This window comes from Haliotis rubra, unplaced genomic scaffold (assembly GCF_003918875.1).
Source record: "Haliotis rubra isolate DU_JTF1 unplaced genomic scaffold, ASM391887v1 Scf733, whole genome shotgun sequence".
NCBI classification, from domain to species: domain Eukaryota; kingdom Metazoa; phylum Mollusca; class Gastropoda; order Lepetellida; family Haliotidae; genus Haliotis; species Haliotis rubra.
Window position 1 is genome coordinate 144,400 of NW_025767450.1, and position 21,801 is coordinate 166,200.

The 21,801-nt window shown below is 42.5% G+C and overlaps 2 protein-coding genes and 1 long non-coding RNA gene across 4 annotated transcripts in view; 2 read left to right on the forward strand and 1 right to left on the reverse strand.

The window, feature by feature from the left end:
* LOC124259693 (pyruvate dehydrogenase phosphatase regulatory subunit, mitochondrial-like) overlaps window positions 1-2,875 on the forward strand; it is a 70,166-nt gene extending 67,291 nt beyond the window's left edge. Inside the window, exons 14-15 of the mRNA XM_046693884.1 lie at window positions 1,360-1,539; window positions 2,113-2,875. Of these exons, the coding sequence (XP_046549840.1) occupies window positions 1,360-1,539; window positions 2,113-2,511 (579 nt within the window). The 3' untranslated portion in view covers window positions 2,512-2,875. The remainder of the gene's footprint in view (window positions 1-1,359; window positions 1,540-2,112) is intronic.
* An 8,448-nt stretch (window positions 2,876-11,323) lies between these two features.
* On the forward strand, window positions 11,324-11,666 carry LOC124259698. Its single transcript, XR_006893893.1, has 2 exons — window positions 11,324-11,503; window positions 11,546-11,666. It is a non-coding gene; the product is annotated as an uncharacterized LOC124259698 (long non-coding RNA).
* Window positions 11,630-21,801, reverse strand: part of LOC124259696 (low-density lipoprotein receptor-related protein 12-like) — a 31,575-nt gene continuing 21,403 nt past the window's right edge. For both annotated transcript variants that reach the window (XM_046693887.1, XM_046693886.1), the window contains exons 8-13: window positions 19,396-19,548; window positions 18,490-18,837; window positions 17,892-18,011; window positions 17,054-17,167; window positions 14,813-14,944; window positions 11,630-14,332 (exon numbers count right to left, since the gene is read on the reverse strand). In XM_046693887.1, the coding sequence (XP_046549843.1) occupies window positions 13,413-14,332; window positions 14,813-14,944; window positions 17,054-17,167; window positions 17,892-18,011; window positions 18,490-18,837; window positions 19,396-19,548 (1,787 nt within the window). In that variant the 3' untranslated portion in view covers window positions 11,630-13,412. The remainder of the gene's footprint in view (window positions 14,333-14,812; window positions 14,945-17,053; window positions 17,168-17,891; window positions 18,012-18,489; window positions 18,838-19,395; window positions 19,549-21,801) is intronic.

The following is a 21,801-nucleotide window of genomic DNA, read 5'->3' on the forward strand; positions in this document are numbered from 1 at the left end:
TATCCACAGAGACATCAGCAGAAGTCTCAAGAACGACCATATCGTTCTGGATGAGAGCCGTCATATTGAGAGCCTATAAAGCAGCAGGACTAGAACCTCCTAGAGCTTCCAACCCACACGAAGTCAGAGCACTGGCGTCAACACTGGCTCTGCACGGAAATTGCTCTATACCAGCAATTATGGAGGGCTGCTTTTGGAAGTCGGACACGGTGTTTGCCAACCACTACCTCCGAGACATAGCCACTGAAGACGTCTCAGGCATTCACCAATTTGGGCCTCTCGTTGTAGCACAGCAACTAACGGTTCCTCAAAGGCGCTGAGTTGGAAAATCTCACCCTTTATCACGTTGACTTGTTGATAACTTTTACTAAGGAAAAGTATTAGTTTGAAAGTCCATGCGCACAGTCTAGGACAGGCTAGCATGAGTGATTAAAGATCCTGTACGGGTAAAGATCTTACCTGTACGTGAAGGGGTCGCAACTCATTTATGATAAAGATCTTATCATAATCTATGGGTTGTTATAAGATATCTAGTAATAAGAAGATACTAGTTTATCTGAAGCCACATGAATCAACATGATTCAACTTGTCTGAGACTGAAGTAAGACAAGAAAGTGGTCCCCCCGAGTTATAACGGAAGTTGGAAGAATAGGATCAAGGAAATGCCGTTTCAGCAGTTCCCATGGGGGGGATACAGGACGTATCTAAGGACAGCTGATGAATCCAGGAAGTGGCCTGACCCACCACCAATCCGCAGGATTCTATAAGCAAAAGATCATGAGTCAGGATAAGAAAAAAAATATGTAATATTTCAAGTAAAATTGATATTTTTATACTTATCCTGACTCATGAGGTCAAGCCCTCCCAACCTCCCCGCTGGAAACACTTCGGATTTCACGGTGGATCCAAGTGCATGGGCAGAAAAATCAGGAGAGAGTGACAAGTAAGGCTGGTCACATGACTGTTTGCACGGGAAAGGGCAAAAGGGAGGTAACTCGTGGGTGAGTGTATTTTTACGTCCGCTTCGGGAACTTCAAGGGATTCAAGTGTTCCACTACCATTCGAAAAGGAAAGGGAGATAAGCAAAAGATCATGAGTCAGGATAAGTATAAAAATATCAATTTTACTTGAAAAATTACATAATTGATTGTACATCTCTTGCCTCAGAAATCCCCCATGAACTACTCATTTCTGATGGATGTAAATTCGTTTGTATTTCAACCTGTTTCATTTACATGACCATATAGACTGTAGTACCTGTCTGGAGAGTTGGTCAACTCACATTAAGCCATAACACATACATCCTGAGATTCTGACCCTGCTAGCTGTCGCTATCCTATTTCTAAAACTATTTCCCAGTACGCCATCCACACCTACGACACACTGATGCAGTCTGGGATTGATTACGGAGTGAGGAATGCTGGGTACTACGCCATGCGACACCTACGCATGGAGAAGTTCTTCGCGTACTGGGGCCTGGACCTGAATGCCCAGACAACCCCCATGGAGTGTGGCCGGGAGTTCCGTGTAAACCTGGAGGTGAGCTACACTTACACTCAAGACACTGGGTCCTGTTTCACAAAGCTGTGACTGTCGTAGCGCTATGAAAGCTTTGTGAAACGGGACACTGGTTATTACTGATTACAAGCTAGTATTGGGAAGAATGAAATTGGGAGTATATCAGTTATATCAACACTTGTACAGCTTCTGAGTTTTAAACTTATTGACTTAAGGGGATGTGTGTTATGTCAAAAGATACTCAGATGACATTCTTTGTATGAACCATTTTTACAAACCTGCAGTTTAACATTAGTGAGTCCATATTTTACCAACATTTCTCAAGGAAGACATTTTCACGGACTTGACATCTTGTTCAATAGCTCCTATCAAAATAACTGAAAGATTAGCAGGGTGTGACCTTGACCTACAGAACTAGAGATTCAGGGAAGCGTTATAACTAATGTGAAGGGACCTTACTGGAAATATGAGTCCTGGAGACAAGGGAATCGTGCAGTGTACTGATAATTACCTGAATTACAGAATGTATATTTTGTTATATTTATTGCCATGTTTAACCCTGGGTACTTAAATAATGGCTATTTCTGTCAACAGAAAGGTGATTTCATTGGCCGAGAAGCCCTCAAGGAACAGAAGGAGAACGGCATCAAGAAGAAGTTTGTACAGTTTCTGCTGGAAGACTTTGACGTGAACCGTGACCTGTGGCCATGGGGTGGTGAGCCCGTGTACCGCAATGGGGTGTTCGCGGGGGTCACCACCACCTGCGGATACGGCTTCACCCTGGACCGGATGGTGTGTCTCGGATATGTCAGCGAGTATGATGAGGACGGCAATCCCAAACTGAAGAAAAACATGAACAAATTTGTGATGGAGAAAGACGCACACTATCAGATTGACATTGGTGGGAAGCGGTACTCTGCTAAGGCTGGTATCTACACCCCCAAGTTAGCCATGTCCACGGTAGAACCTTCCTTTATTCCAGTGCCAGTGTGATGTGATCTACCTCAGAGTCAACTCTCGTCACCAGAAGCTCCAAACAATGGTGACCTTGTACAAGGTCAAGACAGCCATTGACAGACTGCCATGTACCAGATAGCCAGAAACATGATCTCATTACTTCAGGCGTCCCAAGGGTTGAATATACACTGTATTTCTTTCGTTACTCCTCCATGTGAATCCTTACATGAACATATCGTACGTGTGGCAGGATAGGTTGTGCACATGTAAGTGTTGGGAATCGTGTCACTCTGCTCAAGACTTCTACAAATCATCATATACATCGTAGGATCATTATATACACACCATGTTTCTGTCCTTTAAGCAACAACACAACTTCACTAATGCATAACTTTATGATCACAGGTTTTCTTAATGCGCAAAGTGTCTCAGAACTCTGACATGTGTCATTGGTACAATGCGCTGCTGCTGGTAACCATGGTAACCCGGAACAGCATAATACAGAGAGATTGATTACATTATTTACCAATCAAAACTAGTTTAAGGCCACTCGATATTTCCTGTGACCATAATAACAGTTGTGTTATTACAGATGAACTACAGTCATGTGGAATATAGGGTGGTTTTACTCCTCTTGAATACCTCTGTTCAGTGAGTTGGTTTATGGTGAAACTTTATCTTCAGTATTCCTTTTACATTTACAAGTCAGTTAGCCAGAAGCTTGTCTGTTGGAGACTTTCGTTTAATGTCAGTTGCGATTACTTTAGGTGATATTGCCTAACTAGAAGTTGTATCAGGTGATATTGCCTAACTAGAAGTTGTATTAGGTGATATTGCCTAACTAGAAGTTGTATTAGGTGATATTGCCTAACTAGAAGTTGTATTAGGTGATATTGCCTAACTAGAAGTTGTGTTAGGTGATATTGCCTAACTAGAAGTTGTATTAGGTGATATTGCCTAACTAGAAGTTGTATTTTGGTGATATTTCCTAACAAGAAGTTGTATTTGGTGATATTTCCTAACAAGAAGTTGTATTAGGTCTGGGCCTAGTGATAGTTGCAGAGTATTTCAGGGACGTTAACAAGTCAGCTCTCAGTCGATGGTGTGTGTGATTAATGTGTTTTCCTGTATCTAGTGGATGATCTCACACTGACTGACTAATGGATTAATATATATACTGTAGTTGTGTCCTTAACATCTAATGTTTCTGTTCTGAAGAATAAGCTTTATGTGTCTAACACTCAAGTTATGTATATCATTTCAGAGTTTTGCATGTGGTAGTTTTGTGGTAGCTTAGTGGTAGCTTAGTGGTAGCTATGTGGTAGCTATGTGGTCAGTGCTTGCTAGCAATGCCTAAAGCCTGAGTTGGATTAACCATGAGTACAGTAAGATGATTCTGGGTGTCTCCTGCTGTGATATTGCTGGACATATTGCTTTGTATTATCTTAGTATAGCGCTGGAGTACCATACTGACTCACTCATTCTACTGTTGTCTATTGTCTGTCTGTCTCTCTGTCTGTCTCAATATCTGTCTGTCTGTGCAAGGATCCACTAGACATTATAGTTTCGCGTTTCAGTACTTGACCAAAGTGGTCATGGGGTGATGGTCTGTTTCACGTTTCTCTGACTCATCCACCAACAGACAGAACTCAGTGCATCCTACATAAACATGAAGATGGTACTAGAGGGACCGATTGGCTCTAAGTCAGTAGATTTCACTGGCTATATTAGTGGGCTGTATGTATTATGACAACTTTGAAATCCAGCTTATTTGCATGACAGGGCCCCATTTCACACAGCTATCATAGTGCTGTGACTGTCGTAAGTCTATGTTACAGTATAGGAGGTACGACAGTTGTAGCGCTACGATAGCTTTGTGAAACGGGGCCCTGACCGTTGGGTATTCTGAGCACCTGGGATTTTCTGTGGAGAGATTTTTTTCATCTACAGCGGCAACACCAGTTGTTTTATGATTAAAATTGAGTCTAAATCTATATAAAAATGCCTGAGTTATATCGTACTGCAGGTGAGTTGTATACTGGGAAATACTCAGAGGTTGCTGGTGTGTGGAGCTGTGTGTTGATGTCGAAACTGCCAACATCTTCCTAACTGATACAGGTTCTGAAATCTGTATGTAATATATATACTTCAGAGGAATACAGATTAAATCTATGGATTGTCAGTTTATGTTACCTCAAGGGATATTATCTTTCATTCTGCGACGCCATGCTTTTGTCTGTTGATGGCTGTACAGAGACAGTTGTCAGGTAATACTGATATAGAATATGCGGAGATCAAATATGACATCTTAATCAAATGTATGGGAAATTTATAAGTATAACTGTATTTATCACTACTGTTGAAGATTATGCATCCCTGATCTGTTTATAATGGGACAACCTACACAGGTACATACACCAGCTGGAGACTAGCACATTTGTTTCTGGGAAAGGGAAATGGTGGACATGCATGAACAAAATATGGCTATGTTGTCACTGATGTGTGGCTTGGTGCTGTTGTTGTCACAGGCTACGTCAATACCAGATTGTTTTAGTTGTGTGTTGTGGCATATATTTGATTGTCTCGGTGAGTTGGAGGTATACATGCATCTCCTTGTCCATGTGTGATACAGACCCGCCATATTAGCTCGTTGGGAAACTGTTACAGCTGGAACAATATAAGTATTTGTTCATCACTTTGTTGACTTCTATTTTGTTTGTTATTATGTTTGTTTTCAGAACTATTTGCAGTTAACTTTTTAATTAATAATTTAAGATTATTTTATTATTTAATACTGAATTTTCAGTGTACAGACTGGTGTTAGAGATAGAGCTGTTTTATGTGTACAGACTGGTGTTAGAGATAGAGCTGTTTTATGTGTACAGACTGGTGTTAGAGATAGAGCTGTTTTATGTGTTAGGAAGGCACAGTAATCACAGGCCATGCAGGAATTGTTTCCACTACAACTGTACAAGACGACTCTTGATACGGTGGAGCCAAACATTGCTGGGCTGGGGTCTGTGATCACCATGTTTATTGCAGGTGAAACTTTTAATGCATGTTTGTTCAGTTTTTAAATATATTATGGCATTGTTTCAATTTGTGTTAATATTTTGTTGAAGTGGTGTCCACAAACATTTATATATGGGTTAAATTTTATTGCATCTATTATTGTTTTAAAGTGTGTCAAGTTGCTGTTATAAACCCCAGGAATACAAATATTTCCCTCACAACTACTCCTACTAGACAGATGTGTGGAAGATGCTCACAGATATATATGTGACATGTTACCAGGGGTAACATATTTACCTGTACCGGTACTACCTGCATGTCATCTGATTGGTGCAAGAATTTTGAAGTGTTGAGTGTATATATTGTCAATGCATATATGTACTTAGGATTGTGTAGGTAAACATAGTCGCATGCAGATCCATACTTGCAAGTAGTTCTTTGAATATCGCTGCTGATGGTGCAAATCTTGCATGTGTGGACAATATCTGAGTTTGTATTTAAGATGTCTGTTATGTGTGCAACATGATGAACATTACCTAGATTACTTCCCTGTTTGATCGGCCAGTTTCAGGTGTTCTAACAGTGTTCTATGTGTGGCACCACTGGCCTTGTCATCTGGATGTTTGACCTTTACATTGGTGCAAACAAACCATCACTGAGATTACACTACTGTATGTTGTCACATTGATATCACAGACAACAGTTGGGATATGTTCTTGTTCATGAACCTGTCAAAGTCAAATAAAACAATTTTTAGAAAATTGAGCATCCTTTTTTTTTACCCTGAACTGTTCAGGCCGACATGTTAATCTTTACTCTGATTAGCACTGTGCGTGGCCTGGAGTGTAGTCCCTCATCTTTTACATTTACCTTGACTTTGTAATCAGTGTGAACTCATCCAAGGAAGAGAAGCAGATGGGTCTATTTGGGCCCTGTTTCACAAAGTGATCTCTACATTGAAAGTTTTGGGATTTACGATCACCATATTGCCTTGTGTATTGGGGCTCTGGGTTCCTCTAAGCATTTCCTGGCTCCCAGGGCGGTGGGGTAGCCTAGTGGTTAAAGCGTTGGCTCATCAAGCCGAAGACCCGGGTTCGAATACCCACATGGGTACAATGTGTGAAGCCCATTTCTGGTGTCTCCCACCGTGATGTTGCTGGAATATTGCTAAAAGCGGCGTAAAACCAAACTCAGTCAGTCCTGGATCCCATATCATGTTCACCTAGAAACTGATGTGGTCAGGATCGAACCACCAGCCATCTGTTCTCCGGGCACATGTTCATCCACTAGACCAGAGTGTGTTGGTTTGTTGTTTAACACTGCACTCAGCAATATTCTGGCTATATGGCAGCGGTCTGTAAATAATCGTATCTGGACCAGACAATCCAGTGATCAACAGCATGAGCATTGACACTAACATGGGCTTCATGTGTCAACCAAGTCTGTGAGCCTGACCACCCAATCCCGTTAGTCACTTCTTACGACAAGCATGGGATGCTGAAGATCAATTCTAACCTTGGCAGGTTCACTAGACCAGAGATGGTAGGATAGTGAAGAGGACATACTGAAGGCTAAGCTGATGTGGAGGTCATTTTGGATGTGTAGAAATGAAGAGGCCAGGATATGCTTAGAAATACTGATGTATGTTCGGTATTGTGAAGAGAGTTGACAGGCGAAAGAGATGAGCAAAGGATGGATGGGAGATGGACAATAGTCTTGCATTGTGAATGATAGCAGTAGTGGGAGGTCAGAGTCATGCACACTGAAGCCTTGTGGTGCCAATACAGAACTTACAAAATGAAAACAAAACTAAATTGGCATTCAAAATAAAATCTTTAATAAATCATGATCATGTTGACAATTCTTCTGTTCTCCTTTCAAATCTTACAGGTCATATTATTATTATATATCACATTCCTCTGATGCACAATGTTCATCTAGCACTTGTATACAACCTGACCAGCAATATGTTGATGGTGTTAGGTCAGGCTTATAGCGAACATCATCAACAATAACATGCTCCTCCAAAAGTTGAAGTGACAATAGCGGTATAAAGTACAAGACAACACAGGCATGAACTCCTTCATCCGAGACATGAAACTCAACAGTATGATAAATGGTATTTGTACATCAGTGGTGTATATAGGTAAAATGTGCATTCAGTATCTAACCCCAGACATCATTGTATCATCTCGCTGGAGGAAATATTCAAATTCTCGCCCTGAAAAGGGTCTGAAGCTCCTTTCCCCTGCACACCATTGTCTCCCTCCCAGTTTCATCACGACCACCACAATGCAAGAAGTCATCTTGAACTATTTAGTGGGACACTAGTGACATTTATGTGTTTGTTTATGAATTTGGAATCGTCGTCATTGTGAATTAAGAAAATGTTTCCCAATGACTTCATCCAAATTGAACTTTGCTTGTTTAATCATATTTGGTTTGAGATTGCTGATTTGTGGTAAAGCTCCCAACTTCCCTTCATATTTTCACTACACTATTTACATCACAGTTGAAAACAAACAGGAAATCAATTTGCCTTAGTTAGAGTGTTCAGTGTGATGACAGTGTTCATGTGTTGGTATCTAGGACTGTCAGTTGGATGCAAGATAAACCCAACACAGGGTTGTGGCTGTCTGTCACAGTGACCTCTCAGGTGGACTATTGCTGTTTGATGTTTGGGTCATTTCCCCCATCTGTGGACATGGCTGATAAGATATGTCTGTTACAAGACTTCGCTTTGTATAGGACCCCCCACCAGTATGATCAGTCAAGGAGCAACACAGGCGTCCGTCCAACACGTCTTTGTGCATGTGAACCTGAGGTATGGACTGCAGATGTTAGGATGCTACACACACATCACATCATACAAGAGGCACTATTTAACTCAGGTCAAACTGAAATGTTTCTGGAAATCATCCTCAATATCGTGGTATGAATGTGGTTATCAACCTTCCCCCAGCGACACAGTCAACGAAGACAGAGATCCTAATCCCCCAGTGTTTAGTTGTTAGTCTTTTTACAAAAACATGAGGAGCTGGGATCCAAACATACTGCATCCCATCCATGGGGACTCACACTGCATCCCATCCATGGGGACTCACACTGCATCCCATCCATGGGGACTCACACTGCATCCCATCCATGGGGACTCATACTGCATCCCATCCATGGGGACTCACACTGAATCCCATCCATGGGGACTCACACTGCATCCCCTACTGTCACAGAGTTAGTTTAACATTAGTTGCTAAACCCTTAGGCTGAACAAATCAACAGATATTCAACCGTGTAGTATTGCACGTGATGTAGGTAAAGTCTAGAACATATTGAAATCAACACCAGGAGTTACATGCCACATTCCACTAATCTTAAATCATATTTTGGTTGACATGTGGCAAGTAAAACCATGTCTGGATAATTCATGAAAAATAAAAATGTAATAATTATTGTAAACATTATCAAAACTGTATGCATTTCTATTTTAAAAGAAACTTGCCCATTCAGCATTTTATCAGCCACTAAACGAGGAACATGCCACGGAACTTAAAACAGTCCCCAATACCTAACATCTGCATGTACCATATTTAGAGGATGTGCTTCATGGCCGTTAACATATTAACATCAAGCAACTTATGTTAGTCTTATGTCTTAGACATCAAGTAACTTTTATTCTGGTGTCACTGAGTAAGCTAAGACTATGTTCAAATATGATCTGAGAAAGCCGAGCACCCAAACTAGGAGCAAGACCTCCTCTGTTGTAAACTCTATTGTGTGTGACCGATACTTGACATTGATGTGGGGAGTGGACAGTTTGCATCGTGTCAGCATATTGCAGCCAATCAAAGACTAACTTCTCTTTCATTAGTACACTAACGGTTTTCATGTGTGACAGTGTGATCAGGAAAGGTCAATATAGGGTCTGGAATAAATACTCATCTTGTCGACTGACTTACTGCAGAACGTAAAACAACTGATTGAAACAGCATTTTTTCAACATTTTTCTTTTTCGTGTTAAAATGTCTGTTTCCAGACATGCTTCAGGGGCACGCCAATGACCCTGCCGATATCATCACGTCCCCCAATCCCTCCCATGATAGCCTCAGTACTCCACACAACAACACAGTAACTACTTGTATGTACAACAGAAGGAAACATTGTAGCAAAAGATGCATACACAAATATAAAAACAAATCTTGTATTTTGCCCTGTGAGGCAAGTGACGAACCGGAGCATGTTGAGGTGTGTGAAGTCCGGGCAGAATACACCTCGACATAAATAAGTGGGATCACTGGGTATAGCAGACACTATTTACACAACATTTACAAAAACTCTTACATGAGGCCCAAACGGGTGTGCTTTCCATTTCATAACTTTCAAAATAGGGTTTGTATTTAAGCAGTGTGTTTTTATAAATGGTGATATTTTCCTAACATTCCGTTGGAAAAAGTTAGAGACAGGTAACCTTTACATACCCTCGAAAACAAACAAGAAAAAAGGCAGGTTTGGAAATTGAAATCACATCAGTTTAGGCCCGATTTGCTGTGACAGATCATCGTCTGAGCTCTCATGTACATTTTGGCACAATGTTTAGTTAAATCTGTTAAGTGTATGTGGATCAACAGATATTTATCACTATTTTACACAACAGACCAACCAGTAGAAATCTGTCATTATTTCCAACAAATAAGTATCATAACCAGAGCAGATTGAGCTCATTTAACCAAATAATCAATTAAATGAAATGAATAATTTCAGATCACACAATGTTCTATTGCAGAGACTCATCCATTTTCAACAGCAGTAGTCGGCAATTGATCTACTTTTAATAAATTTCTTATTTTTAAAGGTTTTTTTATATTTGTTTTATAGATAAACCTTGTTTTTACATTAAAATCATTGCATCTATTTTTTTTTCAATCTGCAACCTCAGGTTTGGTTGTAATGATGATTGATCAAAGACTTCACAATTGTTTACAATAAAAATGAATCACACATGACAAAATCTAAAAATGACTCATCGCCACAAAAATATATATAAGGTGTTTGCGCTGACAGCATTGTTAGCCTCTCTCAGTTATCCCCTGCCTCATGTCTTCTCATGAAGACACCATGTCTCAGATGGAGACACATCTCTTGTCTCATGAAGACAGCAAGTTTCAGATGGAGACAGATCTCATATCTCATGCCGACACCATGTCTCAGATGGAGACACATCTCATGCAGACAGCAAGTTTCAGATGGAGACAGATCTCATATCTCATGCAGACACCATGTCTCAGATGGAGACACATCTCATGCAGACAGCAAGTTTCAGATGGAGACAGATCTCATGTCTCATGCAGACACCATGTCTCAGATGGAGACACATCTCATGTCTCACACACATCAGGTTTCAAATGGAAACATCTCGTGTCTCATGCAGACACCATGTCTCAAATGGAAACATCTCGTGTCTCATGCAGACACCATGTCTCAGATGGAAACACATCTCATGTCTCATGCAGACACCATGTCTCAGATGGAGACACATCTCATGTCTCATGCAGACACCATGTCTCAGATGGAGACACATCTCATGTCACATGCAGACACCATGTCTCAGATGGAAACACATCTCATGTCACATGCAGACACCATGTCTCAGATGGAGACACATCTCGTGTCTCATGCAGACACCATGTCTCAGATGGAGACACATCTCATGTCACATGCAGACACCAGGTTTCAGATGGAAACACATCTCATGTCACCTGCAGACACCATGTCTCAGCTGGAAACACATCTCATGTCACATGCAGACACCATGTCTCAGATGGAAACACATCTCATGTCTCATGCAGACACCATGTCTCAAATGGAAACATCTCGTGTCTCATGCAGACACCATGTCTCAGATGGAGACACATCTCATGTCTCATGCAGACACCAGGTTTCAGATGGAGACACATCTCATGTCTCATGCAGTCACCATGTCTCAGATGGAGACACATCTCATGTCACATGCAGACACCATGTCTCTGTCGGTGACACATCTCGTGTCTCATGCAGACACAAGGTTTCAGATGGAGACACATCTCATGTCACCTATCTCATGACACAACGTTTTTATGTGGTGATATTTTGAGATTGAAGGCTTACATGTTGTGTGTCTATTTATTGCCTCTATAATTAGCATGAAATAACATAACAGAAGGAACATGAAATACGAAATAAGTTATGCTAGAGATTCCTGTCCATATAATCACATACAGCAACCAACACTGTGAAATCTTCACCCCCGTTGTCCATCACAGCAGTAGGCCCTACCTTGGGATGCTACGGAATTATCCTGTTAATACTAAATACTAATTCTGTTAATGAGCATATAACGAGAAAAACAAACACATTTCGTCCATATAAAAGTGGCTAAAGTATAGAAACATGCATCAATGAAGCAGATGAAGCTGCTACACTGGCTGGAGAAAAGTTTCCATCCCAGGAATAATCCATGCAAATCTTATAATAACACTCGGAGTTGATAGCGTTGAGAGGAACAAAATATTCAGAATGTAAAGCACAGAATGTTTGTATAATCAGTATAATGATACACACAGCACTAACCAAACTTCTGGCAGACAGACTGGCACGACACAGCTGTGCTCCAGCAGAACTGCAACATTTCAGTTACTGCCAATGAATGAAATATATTTACTTAGGTGAGTGAGTTATTCTGTCATTAACATCAGTGGGCAACATGCTGACTGCATCCCACCACCCCCTAAATAGACACCCGGACACGATGGATGACGGCATCACACCACCCCCTAAATAGACACCCAGACACAATGGCTGACCGCATCAGACCACCCCCTAAATAGACACCCAGACACAATGGCTGACGGCATGAGCAATAATGGATGCTGTCTGGGTATGACAACACAGTCAGAGCCCGACTGTCCCACCGATTCAACACCAATCTCAGATCAGATCTTAGTTCTCACTACCACTACACAGAGACTGGAGCACATATCATTACATCAGAACAACCTTTCATCTGACCAATCAGAACATCACTTACAGGATTGTGAAAGTCGGAATATTTTGCTGATATGTTGCTGGACCCGACTACAATGTCACGGAATGCATAGGTCATGACAGGAAGGCACATGAACGACAGTGTCGACCACAACTCAACATGGATGATCCAGGAAGCACATGAACGACAGTGTCGACCACATCTCAACATGGCTGCTCCAGGAAGCACATGTACGACAGTGTCGACCACAACTCAACATGGCTGCTCCAGGAAGCACATGTATGACAGTGTTGACCACAACTCAACATGGATGATCCAGGAAGCACATGAACGACAGTGTCGACCACATCTCAACATGGCTGCTCCAGGAAGCACATGTATGACAGTGTCGACCACAACTCAACATGGCTGATCCAGGAAGCACATGAACGACAGTGTCGACCACATCTCAACATGGCTGCTCCAGGAAGCACATGTATGACAGTGTCGACCACATCTCAATATGGCTGCTCCAGGAAGCACATGTATGACAGTGTCGACCACAACTCAACATGGCTGCTCCAGGAAGCACATGTATGACAGTGTCGACCACAACCCAACATGGCTGGTGCAGGAAGGACATGAATGACAGTGTCAACTACAACTCAACATGACTGGTCACAGAAGCAACTGAAACAGATGTAACACAACAATGGCATAAGCAAATAGCTGATGACATACTTGATACAGAAATCTGATTAAATGATCAGGACAAACTGGTCATCCCAGTCCCCGGGGTACAAAAGGATGTTATACTCTCAGGATTTCGTAATGTATGCGAGACGTTCATATCCAAACAGTCAGCATAATCATGAAGGAAATATATTAAGTAATCTGTGATCTGTGACTATCAGTCTACCGTCAGACTTCACTGGTGTTTGATAAGTGTTGGTTCGGGGCCAGTGTTCTGATCATGAGGCACGGGCGTGGAGACGGAGTTGTGGACTTCCTCTACTGATGGCCGCCGTGCTGGGTGTTGGTCACCTGTTTCCTTATCAGTGATATCCTTCAACACAGGGTCCGACTCGCTCACCTCCACACCATTCTCCTTGTCAAGAGACTCGTGTAGAGTTAGTGTCATGTTATCCACTGATAGGCTTGCACTAGCCGAGTCAGCACTATCACAACCAGGATCAGAGGGGACGTGTTCTGGCGACTGTTCCTCATCACTGCTCCGTTGAGACAGTGACCGCCAGGATGCTGTTAAGCCAACTCCGTCCGTGAGATCCAGCAGAACGGAGTCGTTGTCATCGTCATCAGCGACGTTCCCATTGTTGTACGTCCCAGCCTGACTGTCTTCGGAATCACTTTCTGTAGATGGAGGAATGAGTTCCACAGTGGAAGATGTATCCATATTGGCAGTCTGTAAATGTGTGGAGTTTAGAGATATCAGCTGAACGTCATTACCTCCTGCTAGCTGATGATCATCTGCATTCTCATTCACTATCTGATGTGATGATGGTTCTTCAGGGGTTGGCGGCAATTGCTGATTTCTCCGCCGGTCTCTGGATCTTCGTCTATGCTGATCACGTGACTGATTTAAATATTCCTGACGGGCTTCTTCATATGGTCTCGATGTCAACATGGCCTCGTGGTAAGGAGGAGGTGGGGCACGCCGACGTAGAAACTCGGCTTGTAGACGGCTGAGAGGACTCTCGTGTCGCGGGCCGTACTGTTCGTTCATCCGTAGCGCATACACCTTACATATACAGCCGAGGGCGATGACCAGCAGCAGAGAACAGATGAGGGAGCCGGTGACCGCAGCGACGATCACACGCCGGGTGAAGACTGCAAACAAACAACATGCCATTAAGTATCACGTCAACGTTGTTTATTGGTAAACACAACAATATTTTGGCTTATTGATGGCTTGTTGATAATCAAGTTTGGAACAGACAATGATCAATAATGTTTGCAGCTATCCACACAGTATGTCAAGAAAGACAATCAACCAAGTCTGATCCCCAGGTTGATGGGGATCTATTCTAACTGGGGGTCCACACACTGGAAAATAGTATCTATCTGTCACAATCTTTATCCAAAACATCTTAAAAATAGTGGAATCATAAAAAATTCAGATAGATCTGGCATAAACACATTCATAACTCTGCTGACATCAGGCGTTGGTGATTATCAATTCCTAGGATCTATATCATGTGAGAGGTTAAAATAATCAGTAAAATATGTATAAGAAACTAATGTAAATATAAAGTTTCAGACAGTTATGCATTGGTTGGAATACTTAACAGTGAAGATTAGGAAACTCACAAGGTGAAGGACATCCATCTTCATCAGAGTGATCATCACAGTCATCAGTGCGGTCGCACTCCCATGTCTCATAGATGCAACGTTTATTCTTGCACAGGAACAGACCCTTGTGAGAGCTGCATTGCTGGGCAGCTGAAACAAAGGGAAGCAATTCTAGATGTTGGCGATTCTGATGTGTTAACATCATCCCTGAAAAACGCTGTTTGTCTTGTTGATTGGGTCTGTTGTTTCAAGTTATATACAGCAACATTCCAGCCAGTCACACTTTGCTGAGGACCAATTCATCCCTTTTTGTCCTGCACTGATGGAGTGATTGACAATGTTGAGTTAGTTAGTGAGTTTAGTTTTACGCCGCACTCAGCAATATTCCAGCTATATGGCGGTGGTCTGTAAATAATTGTGTCTGGACCAGACAATCCAGTTATCAACAGCATGAGCATCGATCTGCGCAATTGGGAACCGATGACATGTGTCAACCAATTCAGCGAGCCTGACCACCTGATCCCATCAGTTGCTTCTTACGACAAGCATGGGTTACTGAAGGTTCATTCTAACCCGGACCTTCACGGGTCGACAATGTTGAGGCAAACAACAGCCTTGAACAGTATTCAGTTTTACTATGGTGTTTAAGGAAGCATTAAGATCCTTGGAGCATAAAGATCCTTATCTGAATTCCCACTTAATAATAGGCTACAGGATGAATGCCATGTTGCTTTCAGCACAAATGTCTTCAAGAAGGGACTAAGGGGAGGAATGTACAATGATGTATAGACTGCATATCTAGTTTCTCTGGCTACAACCCTAGATACTATTTCCCTGTCTACCTACTACAATGTTTTCATCAGCATGATTGTGACATTGATTGACTGCTCTAGATACAATTTCCCTGTCTACTTACTACAGTTTTCTCATCAGCGTGATTGTGACATTGATTGACTGCTCTAGATACTATTTCCCTGTCTACTTACTACAGTTTTTCTCATCAGCGTGATTGTGACATTGACTTCACTGGATACTACTTCCCTGCCTACTTACTACAGTTTTTCTCATCAGCGTGATTGTGACATTGACTTCACTTGATACTACTTCCCTGTCTACTTACTACAGTTTTTTTCATCAGCATGATTGTGACATTGACTGCTCTAGATACTATTTTCCTGTCAACTTACTACAATTTCTCTCATCAGAGTGATTGTGACATTGACTGCTCTAGATACTATTTTCCTGTCAACTTACTACAATTTCTCTCATCAGAGTGATTGTGACATTGACTTCACTGGATACTATTTTCCTGTCTACTTACTACAGTTTTTCTCATCAGCGTGATTGTGACATTGACTACTCTAGATACTATTTTCCTGTCTACTTACTACAGTTTTTCTCATCAGAGTGTTTGTGACATTGACTTCACTAGATACTATTTCCCTGTCTACTTACTACAGTTTTTCTCATCAGCGTGATTGTGACATTGACTTCACTGGATACTATTTCCCTGTCTACTTACTACAGTTTTTCTCATCAGCATGATTGTGACATTGACTGCTCTAGATACTATTTTCCTGTCTACTTACTACAGTTTTTCTCATCAGCATGATTGTGACATTGACTGCTCTAGATACTATTTCCCTGTCTACTTACTACAGTTTTTCTCATCAGCGTGATTGTGACATTGACTTCACTGGATACTATTTCCATGTCTACTTACTACAGTTTTATTCATCAGCATGATTGTGACATTGACTGCTCTAGATACTATTTTCCTGTCTACTTACTACAGTTTTTCTCATCATCATGATTGTGACATAGACTGCTCTAGAAACTATTTCCCTGTCTACTTACTACAGTTTTTCTCATCAGCGTGATTGTGACATTGACTGCTCTAGATACTATTTTCCTGTCTACTTACTACAGTTTTTCTCATCAGCATGATTGTGACATTGACTGCTCTAGATACTATTTCCCTGTCTACTTACTACAGTTTTTCTCATCAGCGTGATTGTGACATTGACTGCTCTAGATACTATTTTCCTGTCTACTTACTACAGTTTTTCTCATCAGCATGATTGTGACATTGACTGCTCTAGATACTATTTCCCTGTCTACTTACTACAGTTTTTCTCATCAGCATGATTGTGACATAGACTGCTCTAGAAACTATTTCCCTGTCTACTTACTACAGTTTTTCTCATCAGCGTGATTGTGACATTGACTGCTCTAGATACTATTTCCCTGTCTACTTACTACAGTTTTTCTCATCAGCGTGATTGTGACATTGACTGCCGCCATTGCACCGGTCCTGTCTGGAGTAGCATGTGCTGCCAGACCCACAGCTGAACTGGAGTGTCCCACACCGATCTGGAAAATACCATGTGACTCTCATATCCAAAACAAAGTACAATGAAACCTGTCTAAACCGGCACCCAACAGGACCGAAATAAAATGCCGGTTTAGACAGGGTGCCGGATTAGACAGTGATGATAATTTTCCAACATGGCTGCCATTTCTTGTCAAACTTTTAATCTAGCGTCCCGAGAGGAGTGTATTGGATTAAGGGACCCTGATTGGACTGCTCATACCCATGCCGGCTTCGAGCGTTTGATTCATCGCGCAATCACTACTTCCTGATTTTCTTGCGCGCCAAGAGGATTAATTAGTGTATTGGATTATGGGTCCTTGATTGGACTGCTCATACCCGTGCCGGTTTAGACAGTGTTAATCACAGTTAAAATCACTTGCTGGGACTGGAAAGTCGTGCTGGGACCGGAAAGTCGTTCCGAAATACGGAGGGACCAAAATTTTATGCCGGTTTGGACAGTGTGCCGGATTAGACATGTGCCGTTGTTGGCAGGTTTCACTGTACATCAACAAATACAGTCAGTCTTATCCCTGCCACCAGCTTATATTACAATCGTAAACAAACGGTGTTTGGTTTCCGTGGGAACAACAGGATCCAGTCATAGCTAGACTCAAAGATTTGCATAGTTTCATATTGATACAATGAAAGGTCTTGTGCAGGAAACAAACATAATTACAAACATAAAACAGAGTACTGACACATTCCCAGCTATATTGGACTTACCACATCCAAGTTCATCGGATCCATGTTCAGGGCAGTTCCACACTCCGTCACACTTCTCGCTGACGTGGTAGCACTCGCTCTCCATCCTGCAGGCCTCCTGGAGCCCTGGGATACACTGACCTGTGCACAGAAATATTCCTGGATGTGAAAATTAACCCCAATTGTCGCAACCTTAAAAAAAATCTGTGGCAATCCTGCAGACTGGCTGACGGTCTTTAAACAATCAAGTCTGGACTAGACGATCCAGGGATCAACAGCATCAGCATCGATCTACGCAACTGGGATACGATGACATGTGTCAACCAAGTCAGCGAGCCTGACCACCCGATCCCCATAGTGGCCTCTTACGACAAGCATGGGTTACTGAAGATCAATTCTAACCCAGTTCTTCACGCCTATCAGGCTCAGGGTATGGAGTTAATATGTATTGGCAATATTGAACTCACCAGGTCCAATAACGTATCAAGTATGGCCCTGCCACACCAGCTGTAACTATAACTGTAGCTATCTTACTGAACTGTTACATGTATGGAGTGTTAGCATCCACCATGCAATCAACAATAGGGCCAACACTAATGGAGACATCAACGACACTCACCTTTTTGTTGGAAGGTAGCATTGAATCCTTGTTCTGGGTAGTGCTGATCAGAATGGAACTTGATGTACATCCAGTTGCTGGACCCCTCAATGACAGCCGGAGGTTTGTTTCCTCCGTAGTAGGTCCCTATCAGTGGACTGCTGCTGCTCCTGCCGTTGTACACCGATACGTAGTCGGTGTTGCGTTCGTGCTGCAGGTTGAAGCTGGAGAAGCGCAGCTGCACTATGTCTCCGGGGTTCCCGGCGTGAATCGTCCACGCGCAGTCCTTGCTGTTGGGGTAGTCACGGGGATAGCGCGGCGAGGTCAGGGTGCCAAAGATGTCGTGCAGTAGCCCACCACAAGGCTGGTCTGATAACAAAAACAACAACTAATACAACTACAAATACAAACTTTGCTAAACATTAATCACTAAACCTTTATCATCTGGTTAATACTGTTTTGTTTGTTTCATGCCATACTTGGGAATAAGTCAGCTACATGATGGAAAGCTGAAGATAATCGAGTCTGGACCAGTGGCTGATGTCACGAGCATCGATCTACACAAATGAATGAGTGAGTGAGTGAGTGAGTTTAGTTTTACGCCAATATTCCAGCAATATCATGGGGGGAATCGAATGTGGGTCCTCGATGTGAGGGGAATCGAATGTGGGTCCTCGATGTGACGAGCGAACGCTTTAACCACTAGGCTACCCAACCAGCCCTGGGATATTATGACAAGCATCAAACAAATGAGAGAGTCTGACCACATGTAACTTGTCTCTTATGACAAATGTAGACTGCTGGTGACTGCATAAACCTCGATCGTCATGGAGGAGATTTTTTTGAAAACAATGCTATAATACAGACCAGCAACTCCGTCATATGTTCAGGTAGAATGACGGATATGTAGGACATAGAATGACTCACATTTAGGACAGAGTTCCTGTAACTCATCCACGGCGTTGGCGCAGTCCTGTTGACCATTACACTGGTACTCTGGTTTGAGGCAAGTCCACTTGCGTGTCTGGACATCATTGCAGGGGATGGACTGCGGGGAACATGTGGGGCGGTCAGTGGTGGCTGGAATCAATATAGTAGTCCACATAAAAGCTGCTACATTTGTCAGCTGTCAACACTTCACAGCACTTTCTTACGCGTTGGAACAAACAATATTCCTCTATGGTGGACAGTTTAATCAGTGCAATAAGCCAATCCAGTACACTTGGGAACATGGTCCGAAAAATGAATGAAATGAAAACTAATCATGATCTGATACATGTGCCTATGTGGGCACCTTGCTGAAACTACTTTAAAAGTACATACATCTATTCAGTGTTTACTATGTCAATGAACTGCATTCTGCCAAGTAAGTATAGGTGTTTCTGTTGACAAACACTTTTTTTTTTGGTGTTTGCCAATATCTCTTATCGTACATTTTTTTACTATGGTTGGGCAGAGATGCAACAAATGCTCTGCCTCCTTCTCTGTATATGGTTGTCTGGTGCACCTGTCTCTGTTTGTCCTGCATGTGTCTGTGTTACACTATGTGTCCTGCATGTGTCTGTGTTACACTATGTGTCCTGCATGTGTCTGTGTTACACCATGTGTCCTGCATGTGTCTGTGTTACACCATATGTCCTGCATGTGTCTGTGTTACACTATGTATATGGTTGTCTGGTGCACCTGTCTCTGTTTGTCCCTCCATATTCTGGTGTGTCTGTGAATTGCATAGTATGTGTCCTGCATGTGTCTGTGTTACACTATGTGTCCTGCATGTGTCTGTGTTACAGTATGTGTCCTGAAAGTGTCTGTGTTACAATATGTGTCCTGCATGTGTCTGTGTTACACCATGTGTCCTGCATGTGTCTGTCACACTGTGTCCTGCATGTGTCTGTGTTACACCATGTGTCCTGCATGTGTCTGTGTTACACTGTGTGTCCTGCATGTGTCTGTGTTACACCATGTGTCCTGCATGTGTCTGTGTTACAATATGTGTCCTGCATGTGTCTGTGTTACACCATGTGTCCTGCATGTCTCTGTGTTACACCGTGTGTCCTGCATGTCTCTGTGTTACACTATGTGTCCTGCATGTGTCTGTGTTACACCATGTGTCCTGCATGTGTCTGTGTTACACTATGTGTCCTGCATGTGTCTGTGTAACACCATGTGTCCTGCATGTGTCAGTGTTACACCATGTGTCCTGCATGTGTCTGTGTTACACTGTGTCCTGCATGTGTCTGTGTTACACACTGTGTCCTGCATGTGTCTGTGTTACACACTGTGTCCTGCATGAGTCTGTGTTACACACTGTGTCCTGCATGTGTCTGTGTTACACACTGTGTCCTGCAAGTGTCTGTGTTACACCATGTGTCCTGCATGTGTCTGTTACACTATGTGTCCTGCAAGTGTCTGTGTTACACCATGTGTCCTGCAAGTGTCTGTGTTACACCATGTGTCCTGCATGAGTCTGTGTTACACCATGTGTCCTGCAAGTGTCTGTGTTACACCATGTGTCCTGCATGTGTATGTCTTACACTATGTGTCCTGCATGTGTCTGTGTAACGACATGTGTCTGCATGTGTCTCTGTTACACCGTGGGTCCTGCATGTATCTGTGTTACACTGTGTGTCGTGCTTGTGTCTGTGTTACACTATGTGTCCTCCATGTGTCTGTGTTACACCATGTGTCCTGCATGTGTCTGTGTTACACCATGTGTCCTGCATGTGTCTGTGTTACACCATGTGTCCTCCATGTGTCTGTGTTACACCATGTGCCCTCCATGTGTCTGTGTTACACTGTGTGTCCTGCATGTGTCTGTTACACCATGTGCCCTGCACGTGTCTGTGTAACACTGTGTCCTGCATGTGTCCGTGTTACACCATGTGTCTTGCATGTGTCAGTGTTACACCATGTGTCATGTATGTGTCTGTGTTACACCGTGTGTCCTGCATGAGTCTGTTATACTATGTGTCCTCCATGTGTCTGTGTTAAACTATGTGTCCTGCATGTGTCTGTTTTACACTGTGTCCTGCATGTGTCTGTGTTACACCATGTGTCCTGCATGTGTCTGTGTTACACCATGTGTCCTGCATATGTCTGTTACGCTGTGTGTCTTGCATGTGCCTGTGAAACTGTGTCCGTGTTACATCATGTGTCCTGCATGTCTGTTACACCATGTGTCCTGCATGTGTCTGTGTTACACTGTGTGTCCTGCATGTGTCTGTGTTACACTGTGTGTCCTGCATGTGTCTGTTACGCTGTGTGTCCTGCATGTGTCTGTGTTAAACTGTGTGTCCGTGTTACACCATGTGTCCTAAATGTGTCTGTGTTACA